General features: G+C 50.5%; 1 protein-coding gene across 4 annotated transcripts in view; it reads right to left on the reverse strand.

Moving 5' to 3' along the window:
• Positions 1-1,719: 1,719 nt before the first annotated feature.
• Positions 1,720-13,961, reverse strand: part of BCL2L13 (BCL2 like 13) — a 49,728-nt gene continuing 37,486 nt past the window's right edge. For 3 of the 4 annotated variants that reach the window (XM_043882637.1, XM_043882638.1, XM_043882639.1), the window contains 2 exons: positions 13,749-13,892; positions 1,720-3,826 (listed from right to left, as the gene is read on the reverse strand). In XM_043882637.1, the coding sequence (XP_043738572.1) occupies positions 3,110-3,826; positions 13,749-13,892 (861 nt within the window). In that variant the 3' untranslated portion in view covers positions 1,720-3,109. Of the gene's footprint in view, positions 3,827-13,748; positions 13,893-13,961 lie in introns of those variants that run through there. The other variant, XM_043882640.1, reaches the window with a different exon arrangement.

The following is a 13,961-nucleotide window of genomic DNA, read 5'->3' on the forward strand; positions in this document are numbered from 1 at the left end:
TTCTGCTTATGTTAATTCAGTGATCCTCTCTTTTGATAAAGTTTACACAGGTTTTGGTGTCAGATTTTCTAGACCAAGTGAGAGATACTTTATCGGGTCACGGTCACGAAGCAAGATACCAAGATACATGGCTCTTCTCCGAGGCAGTCTCACGTGGATGTCCTGACCTCAAGTGCATCCCAGCCGCCTGACTCAGCCTGTCCTAGTAGTTGGTGCTTCTTAGGTCTCAGGATCCTTGTGGACAGGGGGAAACGTGCATGATTACTTGAATTAAGCGATGGTTACAGAAAACAGAAGACACTCAGTCGCTGGAAGTCTGGAGGCGGGCTTGCTGTGCACATGGGCTCCTGAGGACCCAGTGCACACGGCTAAGCTGCCTCTGGGGTCACAGCCCTAGAGCCGCTTTTACTCTCGGCAAGTTCACCAGCTGCGCCTGCTGGGTCTCGGGCTGCTGTCAGACGACAAGGCTGGTGGTCTGGAGGGAGCCCTCCTGAGGGGAGGGCAGGAATTACCGTGTGGACGGTGTCTTCAGTCCTCGCTTCACTTCACCTCCAGCGCGTTCTCCTGACACTGCTTCCAGCAGAGCATGCTCTTCCCAGAGCGGAGCTCTGTGCCTCCCCTGACGACGAGCACAGACACAGGTGAGGGGAGAGCTGAGGGGCCTCACGCAGGAAAGGGGCCACGTCTCACCTCAGCACTGTGGAGGGGTGAGGGGCGGAATCCAGAACACGCCAACCTCTGTCAAGGAGGCACAAAGAAGCACTTTTAGTCTGAAGGAGGACAACTAAGCCATCAGGAGAAACACAGGAGGCCCAGGAAAACAGTGAGCTGCCTGTCCCTTTGGTGCTGGCCAAGGACCCAGCCCCTCCAGACTCAGTGGGCAGGTGGCGTCAGCCCGCGCTCTGACCGTGGCTCATGCTTCGGCCACGCGGCCTCCCGGAAGCTTGTGCCCCGGGCACTGGGAGGGCCCGCAGGACACACGGGTGCTGCATCGGACTCCACACACAGGCGGCAGTGCTATGTCCCGGAGGCACCCTGGGGCCAGCTGGGCTTTTGCGGGCCGAGACTGTTACCATTTACTGCAGAGAACATAAACCAGCATTCTTTAATTCTAGTATTTTCCTCAAGAAACTTTGAGTGGCTTTTGCCAAGCGATCAGAAGTCATGACATTCAATAGCACAGTAAGAGTGCTGGAGACCCACCAACCAGAACCAGCAAGGGCCTGGCGCAGAGAAAGCCCCACCTCACTCCTGCCACGGAGAAGGTGGACCCCAGACCCCAGCCCCCAGCCCCCGCAGCACAGACACCCTGCCCCCCGCCAGCTGCTCAGAAACAACCCGGCTCCCATCAGAGCTTCAGCACCTTCAGCCAGTGGGTTTGAGGATCCAGAGTTTAAAAATGTAAACGCTGGGAGGAAAACGTTATAAAAGGGACGACGACGATGCAGCAGACCACACGCAAGGAGGAAGACAAGCTCCACGACATGAGCCCCACCGGCTCTCCTCCGGCTCCTCAGTCCAGGTGCAGAGCTCGACACCTCCCTCCCCAGGAGGCACTGATGCTCGAACACAGGTGCACGCCTGGGGCCTGCACACACGCACATGCACACGCACACACACACACGCTCCAGGCCTTTCTGGCCAACTTGTAAACAGTACTGCTTTAGGAAGAATTAATTTCAAAAAATAAAAATAATAAAGCACATTTAAAACATCAAGTTTTGGTGATGAGGATAGGTAATGTAATTTTATTACAAATTTCAGGATCTAAAAAGTAACCTGTTACACTGACTAAGGTAACTCTGAGATGAGCTGTCTCAGGCACGGTCCTGTGAGTGACCCAACCTCGGGGAAGAGACGCAGTCCCCCCCCCCCCCTCCCACCATGCGGGGCGCAGGCAGCGCCCGGGGCTATGCCGTGTCCCCAGCACACGCTGACTGCAGCCACCGTGGCCATCGCTCTGCCGTCTGGGCCGTGACGAGCTCAGTGAGAGCCTCCTGCTGGACTCAAGGCCAAGCGGGAACCTCAAGGGTGGCCTCTCCTGCTTTTTAACTTCAATGGTATTTAGGAGACTGGGCGCTGAAGAAGAGTGTGTCCCCTGGGCTGAAGCCCAGTATGGGAGCTCTTACTACAAGCAGGAGACACAGAGGGGCCGTGTGGCCAGTGAGAAGTCTGCGGCCAGAACCCAGGCTAACCCAGGCTACAGACAGTGACTGCTGGACACACACCCCTGCCAGGCGGCCACCAACAGAAGGGCTGGAAACCACCTCCGGAGGTGAGCCAAGCTACCCTCCTGCTTCTGTACAAGAGACAGCTTGCCCACAGTCACGGGCAGAGCCTGGGCCTCTTGTCTTATATTTACTTTTTAAAAGACTACAGGCAGCATCTTTATGAGGGGAGCTGAGGGAAGCATTGGGCAAGCCCTCTCCATGGGCCAGCAGGGACCCAGGTGGGGAGGGCAGGGCAGTACCTGAGAGGCGGTGGAGACCGCAGAGCACTTGGGCTGCGGGACCAACGGGAAGAACAGAGGAGCCTGGAGGAGGGGTTGGAAAGCGCACGCTCGTTGGCAGAGGGGAGGATCCAGGCCAGAGCGTGTCAGCAGCCAAGGGACCCACTGCCAAGCCCTCTGCCTGGCCCCCCAGGTGCCCACAAGAACCCTCTGCCTCTGAGGCTGTGGCTCTCATGGGACGCCTTATCCTGGGGACGTTTGGCAACATCGGGAAGGGCTGTCACCAAAGGGGAAGGTGCTACGGGGGCCGATGGGAGGCTACACACCCTTGGGGGCACAGGTGCTCACGGCCTGGGTTGTCCAGACGCCAGAGACAAGGTTGAGGAAGCACTTTACACCCTAGACCCTAAATCTCAGGGGAGCCCAGGCCTGGGACGGCCCAGCAGACCGTGCGCGCAGTCTCTACCTCAAGCCCTGCCAGGTGGGCCGCCCCTGCCCTGCTGACCCAGCCCCCTCACCCCAGAGTGTCCCGCGGATGTCCAACCAGCTGCTGCCCATTCAGATTCAGTCGAGACAATTAAAACTTTACTCGTTCTTGTCTTCTTTCTCCTGGGCCCCGAGTCCCGGCAGCAGGTCACGGTAAACCCCGAGAAGGAAAACCTATTTCTTCCGCAGAGCCAGTGCCAACCCAACCGCCACTGCGAGGATGGCCATGGCAGCGGCCCCTCCCAAGAGCAGGAGGGACTTGCCCTCGGGCAGCGGGCTGGCCTTCTCGAGGTCGCCTGGGCGGGGCCCTACCCTGAGTGCCCCCTGCCTTCCGGTGGCCTCCTCCCGGCTCGGCGGGGCTGCGGGAGGCTCTGCTGGGGGCTTGGGTGGCAGGACCCCCTCCCGCTCCAGTTCAGAAGCTTCTGGTGGGGCTGCTTCTGCCTCTTCTTCACCAAGCTCCACGAACAGTGATGTTGTGGGACTGGCCCTGGGGACGGCCGCCATCAGGGCAGGGGCCGGCGCGGCCGCCTCCCCCACACCCTCGGGGATCTCCTCCCGCTCCACGTGCACGATGTCGGAGTTGGAGGAGTTGTTCTCGCTCTTCTCTGCAGCCCCGTTGCTATCCAAGCTCTTGACTTCCTCAGGGTCCACTGTGACCTGCTGCCAGGACTCGGGGCCCAGGGACACCGGCAGGCTCTCCGTGTGCCAGCTCTGGCTGGCGGACAGTGACACGGGCAAGCTCTCGGCCTGCCAGGAGGCCGTGGCCGTAGTGGGCGACTCCGGGGGGCTGACGTGCGTGGAGCCGTCGCTGGGCAGAATGTAGATGTCGTTGCTGTCCTCCGCGGCGCCCGCGGGGCACTCGTCCTCTGACTCCAGGTTAAAGACGGTGCCCTAGAAGAGGAGCACGCGGTCAGCACAAGGGAGCCAAAGCAACCTCTGCGAACATACGTCAGGGGACCACTCCCTCCTAAGCTGAGCTTGAGGAACAAACACATCATTTAAAATGATGGTGTTTCTGGACTGAACACACTCACTTGCAGATCAACGCAGAGAAGGAGTTTCTAACAAGATGGTTCTCTAAGCACGTCCTCAAAGCTGAATCAGCAGGAAGCTGATGCATATCCTACTTGACTTCACACATATTTAACACAGTAAGTAATGCGGCCCAGCAGAGGGAAGAAGCACAGGCAGGCAGCTCGTGCTCCAGGCTCACCACTGGCTCAGCAGACCAGGAGAACGTGTTTTGGCAGCGGCTGGGGAGGCAAGGGTGAGTGGGAGTCTGGCCCAGCAGAGGCCGAGAAACACAGACCAGGGGACTGAACAAGCCTGGAGTGACCAGGGAGGGGCTGGCAGTGGACAGAGGGCTCAGAGCCACAGCCTGAACTCCGCTGCAAGGGAGCGCTTGGTCACAGACGGAGCTGACCCAACGGGTGGCACAGGCCTCCCACCCTTCCACTGGTAGGAGCCACAGAGAGGCAGCGTGGCCGTGGCAACGGGCTCTGGTCTCAGGGAAGAACGGACTCAATTTTGGTTCTTCACAAACTGACCGTCTGGACATGAAGACTGACACAAGTCACGCATTTCATGTGACACCCGCAGCCGTGAGGCAGGGGACACACGGGGACCAGGGGCTCGTGCTGGAGATGGACGGGAGGTGTCGCCAAGCCTGGGTGACACCAGAGATGGTGACGAGAGGCTGCAGAGCGTATGTGAGCACACTGGCTCCCACCCTGTCAGGAGAATGATTCTGGTCTCCAGCCAAGACCAGACACTTTCTGGTCAGATATGGTTAACTCCTGTGTCCTTGTCCTTAGAGTCACATCTGCTGATGCTCTGCGCACTGCTGGTTCCACAGTCACAGGAGGCGTGGCTCCGCTGGGCTTGGAGCAGCCTCAAGACAGTCGTTCAAGCTGACTCCAGAGGCCCTAAGAGTCGGCGTGCTCCCCGAACAGCACTCCCAGAAAGGGCTGAAAAGAGAACCTCTCACAGTGAAAAAAGTGAAAGTCGCACAGTTGGGTCCAACTCTTTGTGACCCCATGGACTGTAGTCTGTCAGGCTTCTCTGTCCATGGGATTCTCCAGGCAAGAATACTAGAGTGGGTTGCTATTTCCTTCTCTAGCGGATCGAACCCAGGTCTCCTGCATTGCAGGCAGATTCTTTACCAACTGAGCTACCAGGGAAGCCCAAGAGTTAGTTTAAAAAGCAAAAGCAAAACAAAGGAACCATAACAAAAAAGGTAAAAATTTTAATCCTCAGAAAGGAGACTTTTGCTAATTTTTGTTTCTGGCCACTGGGCATGTGGGATCTCAGCTCCCCGACCAGGGGTTGAACCCGTACCCGCTGCAGTGGAAGCCACTGGAGCACCACGGAAGTCATCCTTTGGTGCTATTTTATTTAAGGCTCAAAGCCCAAAGAAGTGAAATGGAAACTTCAAAAGTTGCATTATGATGAAATGAGGGAAAAGTTAAACTAAGACAGTATTTAGTACAAAGTTACCTTCCTCTTCATTTTTAACAACTCAAAGCTGAGAGTTAAGAACCTTCTGTCCCGTATCTAGAAGACTTCACCACACAGCACCTTCAGCAGGGTCGTCAAGACAACAGCTCAGCGAGAGCCAGGGGCTCAACGCCCGTCAGACTCGGCCGCTTTTGCCCTGCTGTCACGGACTCCCTACCTTACAATTTATGTCCATATGTGGGTCGTGACATTTTAATGATGATTCACCAAAAATTTTATGCTTTATTTAAGAAGTTTTAAAGAAAGAATAGATGATCATTGAAACTTTTACTTCTGGTCAGCTAAAGCAAGAATATAAAATGGAGGCGTCTCCCTCGACAGTCACTATCACTAATGAAGAGCAGGCTGTCTCTGAGACAGAAGGCACCAGACAGTGAAGCAGGGGTAATCCTTCACCTACACTCAGCACACCAACAACTTAAATCAGTTTTAACACAAAATACCTGTACCACTCAAACAGCTGTATCTTTAGTCCCACTGACACAAACACCACAAAGGAATAAATTCAAGGGCTCAAAAATATAAAATTAATTGGGACCAATGAGAGTTTAACAGAGAACTATGTTCTGTTTAAACAGATGGCACCCAGGAAATAGGAACTCGCCCAAGGTCCTTCAGCTGCTGTGAGAACTGGGCATCAGTGTCCTTCTGAAAACCAGACTTAATTCATTTCACCGTCAAAATAAGGAAACTGAAGCACCCGAGGAGGGTGCACACCTGGCCTGAAGTCCACAGCTAGGACTGGCTCTGACCAGGCGGCTCGCCGGCAAGGTCCAAGCCCCTGCTTCCCACACTAGTGCTTTTCCTGAGTTTAAGGCAAGAAGTAAGCGGAAGACGTTATTCTTGGTGTTTCTGTCAAGCAAATACAGAAGGTATGTTCAGGAAATTCTTCAAGTAAAAAGGGAGGTAGGGAAGAAACTGAAATATCTGAAGGGACTACTGTGGAACAGATGGGTACTGGTAAAATCGGCCTGGAATCACCCAGAGAAGCATCTCGAAGCTGCAGCAGTAATCCACCATGTCTGCATCCACCGAGTTTGCGTCCGTTCTATTTTGGGTCACACAAGTTACAAACTGTTGTGCCACTTCAAGCGGTGTTTCACACGCAGGGTCACAGCTGCCGATGAACTGATCCACTGAGGACGCCGGGCAGACTCTCAAGACCACCCTCCCCAAGGAGCTCACTCAGGGACCCACCCCACCTGTCATGTGCCAACCAACCCTTATCACCAAGAAGATAAAACAGATGCCTGCTCCTCTACACTCGGTCAGACAGGGTACTAGCAATCAAAAGGCTCTGAGATCACTATTAATCTAAAATAAGGAAACAGAGGGGCTTCCTGGCGGTCCAGTGGTTAAGACTCCACACTCCCGAGGTAGGGGGCCCAGATTCAGTCCCTGATTGGGAACTACGACCCTGCACACTGCAGCGAAAATAATAAAATAAAACAACTACAAAAAAAAGACGAAAACAGAGTGTGAGAGAGATTTATATTAAGGTAACTTTCCACCTTAATATGATGACTAAGATGCACAAAGGACACATTTAAACACAGTGCAGTCAACACCCACACTCACATCTGAAACGAATAGATCTTGTGAAACACTGAACCCTTACTACACCAAAATTATTTCAGCCGCACAACCCCCTGACCTGACTTTAGATCACAAACTGTACGTCACCTCCCACCGTGTGCAAACTCAAACAGATTCCAACCTAAAAGTTCCCAAATGACAGTCTTCTGATGTCCTTGATTCAAACAAAAACTTTTTGAGGTTTTCAGTTCTTAAAATAGAAATGAGAAGCTTCAAATCAAAGAAAAAAAGACAAAAATTAACTTTATTCAAGCTATTTATTATTATTATAGATTACATTCCCCCCCCGTAATCCTTTATGAAATCTAAATCTTTCACAGTGAGGTGTGATTCAGTACACACCGTACAACACCAAGGAGAAACCTGCCCCATAGTGATCCTCGCAGGCCTGGGAGCCGGGGCGGGCAGTCCTGCTCACATCTGGCTGAGCCCTGACCACTGCCCAGCAAAGTGAGAACCAACACTTGAAAACTTCTATCAGACTTGAAAAGAGGAGGAAAACACCCTAGAGACGTGTCTGAAAAGCTGACACTTGTAAAAACGTCATGGGTTCACAGAATACTCTCACACCATCTACTCCTCCATATTGTAGCTGATGAAACTGAGGCTCAGTGACGTTAAAGGAATCCCCCCCAAACTCAGGGCTAATGACTGGCAGAGCTGGGCCCCCAAACAAATCGTGATTCCAACCTCCACTCCCAGAACTGCACACACACACACACACGCCCCCACCCTATAGTCCCAGTACAGGCCAGCAGTCACTCTCCACATCTCTAGAAAGCTGCTGCCGGTCCATAAGATGTGTGCTCCAGACTGTACCCCAACTGACCCCGCCTCCCCCATTCTCTGAACCCCATGACACCCCCCACCACAGCACAGAACATGCCACCCAGCCCTTTCCATCTGCCTCAGCACACCTGAGCTCACAGGCAGGCTGCTTCACTCAGCACCCAGAAAACCGACCCTGTAGCTGAGGAACTAGTGGGGGCTCAGCGAGAACAAAGCAGAAACAAAAGCTTCCCAGGGACTCGCAGGTTCCACGTGGAAGGGGCTCAGATGTCTCCACTCTGCCCTCAAGTGGGTTAAAAAGCTCAATGACCAGAAATCTCAAGGACTGTGAGAGAAGAGAGGAGAGGACACAGGGCCAAGGGCTGCCCTGGGGCTGGAGGAGGCCAGGTGGGCTGAGGGTGGGGGGGGGGGACGGGGACCGCCAGAGGGAAGCCCCGCAGTTCTGGGAGTCACCCCAGACCCCTGCTCCGGGCAGGTGAGGGCACAGGAGTCCCTCTGAAGCAGCCGAGCATCCCGCTCTCCCCGCAGGGAAACCAGTTCACCACCGCCTGAACCCAGAGGAGGGAAATGCCCGGTGCTGACCCACTCTGGCCACTGTGCCGTCTAGGGAGAAGGGAGAAACAGAAAGTCCCGTCAAGTTCGGGGGCGGGGAGCCCATAGGCTTGCTCACCGGCGGAGACCTATTCACAGGCCTGCAAACACATCACCTCCTGATGCCTCACCACATCACCCAGACCTCCAGACACAGTTCCTTCTATCCGGGACAGCAAGCCCGGCTAGCCTGAAAAAATGACAAGGCACAGCAAAAAGAGAACACACACACATGCCAGAACCAGACGTGGCAGGGATGTAGGAGTTATAATCAGGCTCTTTCTGGGGACTTCCCTCATGGTCCAGTGGCTAAGATTCTTTGCTTCCAAAGCAAGGGGCAAGGGTTTGATCTCCAGTCAGGAAACTAAGACCCACCCGCCTCATGGCACAGTCAAAACTTTAAAAAAACAAAAAGTAAAAATAAACATGTTTTAAGAAAATGAACTTAGGTACAGACCTTACCCCTTTTAAAAAATTTTTACTCAAAATGGATCACAGGGAATTCCCTGGTGGTCCAGTGGTTAGACTCTGCACTTTCACGGCTGAGGGCCTAGGTTTGATCCCTGCATCAGAACTAAGATCCCACAAGCCATGTGGCACGTGTGGGAGCAGGGGCAGATCATAGATCTAGATGTAAAATGCAAAACTCCTAGAAGATGCCACAGGAGAAAAGCTAAAAGATCGTGGGCTTGGTGATGACTTTTTAGATACAAAGCACAATCAGTGAGAGAAGTGAATGAAAAGCTAGACTACTGAAGAGATAATTCTAAGAGTGAGAAGAAAAGGCACAGACTGGGAGAAAATATTTGCAAAAGACACATCCAATAAGGTACTGTTACCTAAAATAACACAAAGAACTCTTAAAATTCAACATTAAGAATTTTAAGCCACCAATTAAAATTAAATTTTAAACAACCATTTAAAAAATGAGCCTGGGACTTCCCTAGTGGTCCAGTGGTTAAGACTCTGCTTCCAACACAGGGGATGGGGGTTCAATTCCTGGTTGGGGACCAAAGGTCCCACATGCCACTTGCCAAGTATTCAGTGCTAATAAGGAAAGGAGGAAACTCAAATGCATATTACTAAGTGAAAAAAGCCAATCTGAAAAGGCTACATACTTTATGTCTCCCAACTATATGATCTTCTAGAAAATTATGGAGATAATTAAAAGGTCAGTGGTTGCTAGCGTTCAGAGCAAGGGAGGGACAAACAGGGGAAGCCCAGAGGATTCCTAGGGCAATGAAATCAGTACTGGTCGGACACATGTCACTATAAATTCATCCCAACTCATATAATGCACAGCCAGCATCACCAAGAGGTCTGGATCCTGATGTAAACTCTGGACTCTGGGGGATGCTGGCGTGCCTCTCAGCAAGTGTAATGGAGGCTCTATCTGGCCAGGGCTGCCAACGGGGGGGCTCGCATGTGTGGAGGCAGGGAGTTGATGTGAAACCTCTGCACCTTCTGGTAAACATTTCCATAAACCTAAAACTGTTCTAAAACCTCTCAATACAGTACAATGGAAAATCACCTCAAACACAGTACAATGAGGGGAAAAAAAAAAACACTTGAAGACAAAATATTCATAAAACAAGATGTAGGACAAGCAAAACTCCCTACAGACCTCCAAAGACATTTATCCTAGTCATTTCTTTCTATAATTCAGACAACAAAGAATCACTTTTCTTTCTGCAAATCTCTAAGGCCAACACCTGCCTTACAACTCACTACAGAGGGCCACCCCACCGACTATAGCTCACTACACAGGGACACCCCACTCACCCCAAGTCACTGCCTCCTTCACCGCCTCTCCTGCAGATTCAAGAAGCCAGCTCCACTTCAGGAGCTCACGTTCAAGTGGCTGAAGACAGACACAGCCGGGGGAAGTCATATGACAGACCTTATGTAATAGACATGCACCACCACGTGGCCAGTGATCCTCCTCCGGCCCCGCGTTGTTAAGACCTGTCAATGCGTGTTCCACACGAAGTGCCTGGAAGGATATGCAGGCTGACACTTTCTGTCAGAGGATGCATTTTCACCAATTAGCCAGAAAAACATGCTCTTGGTTTTAAATACAAAAACACAGGGTGCTCAAATATAACAGTGTGAAATACAGATTGGGCACTCACATTTAGAAAGGAAAACACATTTTAAATATTAACAAACTAGTTACTCATACATACTGCTCTATTTTAAGCATAACAGATTTTAGTTGAATAAAATACTTTATAACAAATTATAATTACCACCAAAGTTTGAGGCACCCCATCATAAAGAAACAGAACATTGAGAAGGGAATAAACAATGCCCCCTCTAGCTCCTCCTCCTTCATCTCAGAGCACCATCCAGGCTAGGAAGGTCCCTGGGGGAGCCACCCACCGACGCAGCAACGCCAACAGGAGGGCACTGGGAACCTGAGGGCTGGAGCAGGCCACCCTGCCTCTGCCCACAACAGAGTCAGAGGGAGGGCAGGAAGGCAGGGAGCGCTCTCCTGGAGGCAGCGGCAGGAGAGGCGGCTGTCACTGTGACAGCTCTGCCCCCAAGGAGACAGCAGCAGCGGAGCCCACCATCCCCACAAGGGGAGGCTGTGCAAGGAGGGAGGGAAGGCAATGCTCTGAAGACACGTGCCGCCAGGATCCGATCTAACATCGCCCCCGCCCCCACCCCGCCAAGAGCTCCGTCCAAGGTGCCTGAACACTCACGTCTTTACAATGGAGGGAGAGGGAGCCGTGAAAAGAGCCGTGAAAAATGGGGGCACCATCTCTGCAGAATCTCTCAAGGTGTCCCCCCTCTTCCCTCCTGGTGTCTGCTTCGGGGCTGGGCATCTACACTGGGGACGTTCCTACAGCACCCACCCAGGGAAAAAAAAGATCCTGGTAAAGAGAGGAGGGTCTTGTCACAAAAGTCTCTTTGAACCTGAGACCACTGTCAGCATAACCTGAACGACCTGACCCACCATCTACTTTGACAGTCCAAATTCCAGTAAGCTCAAATCCAGTTATTTCACTCAAACTCCGAGAAGCATTTTACTAACCTCATTCCCTTTTCAGCCTGTTAAGACACTTTGAATGCTAAAAGGTTATCTGATGATAGGAAGGAATTATTTTTAATTTTTTTGTGATGCAATAATGGTATTATGACTTCAAATTTAAAAAGAACCTTTATCTTCAGAGATACACAGTGAAATCTTTGCAGAGAAAATTACAGGATGTCTGGATTTCTCTTCAAAATAATATCAAGACGGGAAATGATTAGGCTATGACTGAAGCATGACTGGCAATAAGTTAATGGTTGTTAGGACTAAGTGATGAGGTTCATTACATGCACTTCTCTGTTTTCGTATATACTCAGAATTCTCCAAAAGAAAACTCTTTTTATAAAAGTAAGTAGTATAAGGGACTTCCCTGGCGGTCCAGTGGTTAAGAATCCACCTTGCAATGCAGGGCATGTGGGTTTGATCCCTGGTTGGGGAACTAAGATCCCACATGCCACAGAGCAAGTAAGCCCGTGCCTAGCAACTAGAGTCCGTGCGCCTACATGAATGATTGCACAGAACTAAAAAAAGACCCAGCAACTCAGATCTGACGCAGCCAGAGACCCAAGCGAGTGACCAGAGACCAACAAGAAAAACAGAGACCTTCCCCCAGAGAAAATACCAGGGGGTTGTGAAGGAATGTCATGGGAAGCAAGGCACAGATAATCCAAACCTCATACAAGCTGTTCCAGAGTACAGAGGAAAAAAGGAGACATTCTTCCCAACTGCAAATTCTTTTATGAAGTCTTAAAACTGAAACACAACAAGGAAAGTTACAGAAGAACCTCACTCGTGGAGATACAACTAAATGGTTACATGTTAAAGGCACTCACGTTAATATCAAGAAAAGGACAAGGATGGATTAACACCACTGCTGTTAATAACTGTGCTGGAGGTCCTGATTAGTACAGTGCCTTTTTTAAAAAAGACAGGCTCAAAGAAAAAAACCTGACATTATTCACACACGGTGCGATTTTCTATGTAGAAAACCCAAGGAAACCCAGAGAGAGTCAGAATCATAAGATAGCTGAGCACATGTGCTGGACAGAAAATCAATACGGAAAAATCAATTTGACAAAGGAGCCGTGGTTATGTAAGATGCTAATGTGGGAAACTGGGGGAAGGGGATGTGGGACTCTTTTACCTTTGTAACTTGTATATTTACAATTATTCCTAAATAATCTTATTTTAATAAATAATTTTTAAAATTAGTAAGTCTGACAATAGTAAGTGTTATGGAAGAGACAGAACAATAAAACAATTTTCCCAAGCTGCTGATAGAGGACAAGTTGGAAAATGCCGTGAAAACAGCTGGGCTTGTCCGGCAACTCAGAGCACGTCTACACTCCTGGAACCGGAAGCCCCTCCCCAGGCGTACGGCCAGAGGCACTCCTGCGCTTGTGCCTGACACTGCTCCAAACAGCGATGCTTCCAACGCAAAAAGACGGACTGTCCACTGGCCAGACTGTCTGTCAAATAAACTACCGATACACTGTGACACATTTAAAACACCAAACGCCCACCAACACGTGGACTCAGATCACGCATTCGCAAAGGGGATCCATCAAGGGTGCAAACTGGTGTGGAGATGGGATAATCGTAGCCATGACAAAGGCCTTGGCCTCGGCACACAGACAGACCTGGATCTGCACTTTGAAAATTTCTCATGGGGAGGAGGGAGATGATAAGGATAAAAATGTCTAAAAAGGATCCTCAGAAAGGTGATAATGAAAAGAAGTTGAGAAACAATGACCTAGGTGAATCTCAAGAATATAACAGAGAATGAAAAAAGCAAGTTACAGAGGAATACATATCATACTATTTACATAAAGTCCAAACAAACAAGATAATACACTCTCTGGGAATAAGTGCATGTTGAAGCTACAATTCAGAACAGGGGCTGCCCCTGTATGTGGAAATCCAGGGCCAACGAGGAGATCCCGAGTGCTGGCTGTGCTCCTTCCTTCCACTGGGACGGGAAATACACAGGTGCTCATTTACTACTCCTTATCCCTTAGTTATTTCTGTGCTCTGTGCTAGTATGAAATGTTTCATAACCACTTAAAAATACCACATATGCATTCAGAAGTATTGCAAAATCTTAGTAGATTAAATTAAACTGCATGAATAGCCTTTCCATTGATAACCATTCAATCACAATATTAATACTGAATGATAATACTAATGAACTTAATCTAGGCTGTTAAAAACAACCATGAAAGACTTGATTTTTTTTCTTAATGAAAAAATTTAGAACAACCACAACAACTTGCAGGTACGTACCCAGCCACCCTGCTGGATGATGTACTCGGCCGCGTGGTCTTCCAGGAATGTCACGCCGAACTGCAGCAGCGCGCCCAGTGGCTCCTGGCCGCGTTTCGTCAGCTCCAGAAGCATTTGTCGTAGCAAAATCAGAGGCACCAAAATCTTCAACACAAAGATGAGGGAATGAAAACACAAACTGAAATTCTTACAGATCATTCTACATGTTCAACT

The sequence above is a fragment of the Cervus elaphus genome, chromosome 22 (genome assembly GCF_910594005.1).
Source record: "Cervus elaphus chromosome 22, mCerEla1.1, whole genome shotgun sequence".
In the NCBI taxonomy this organism is placed as follows: Eukaryota; Metazoa; Chordata; class Mammalia; order Artiodactyla; family Cervidae; genus Cervus; species Cervus elaphus.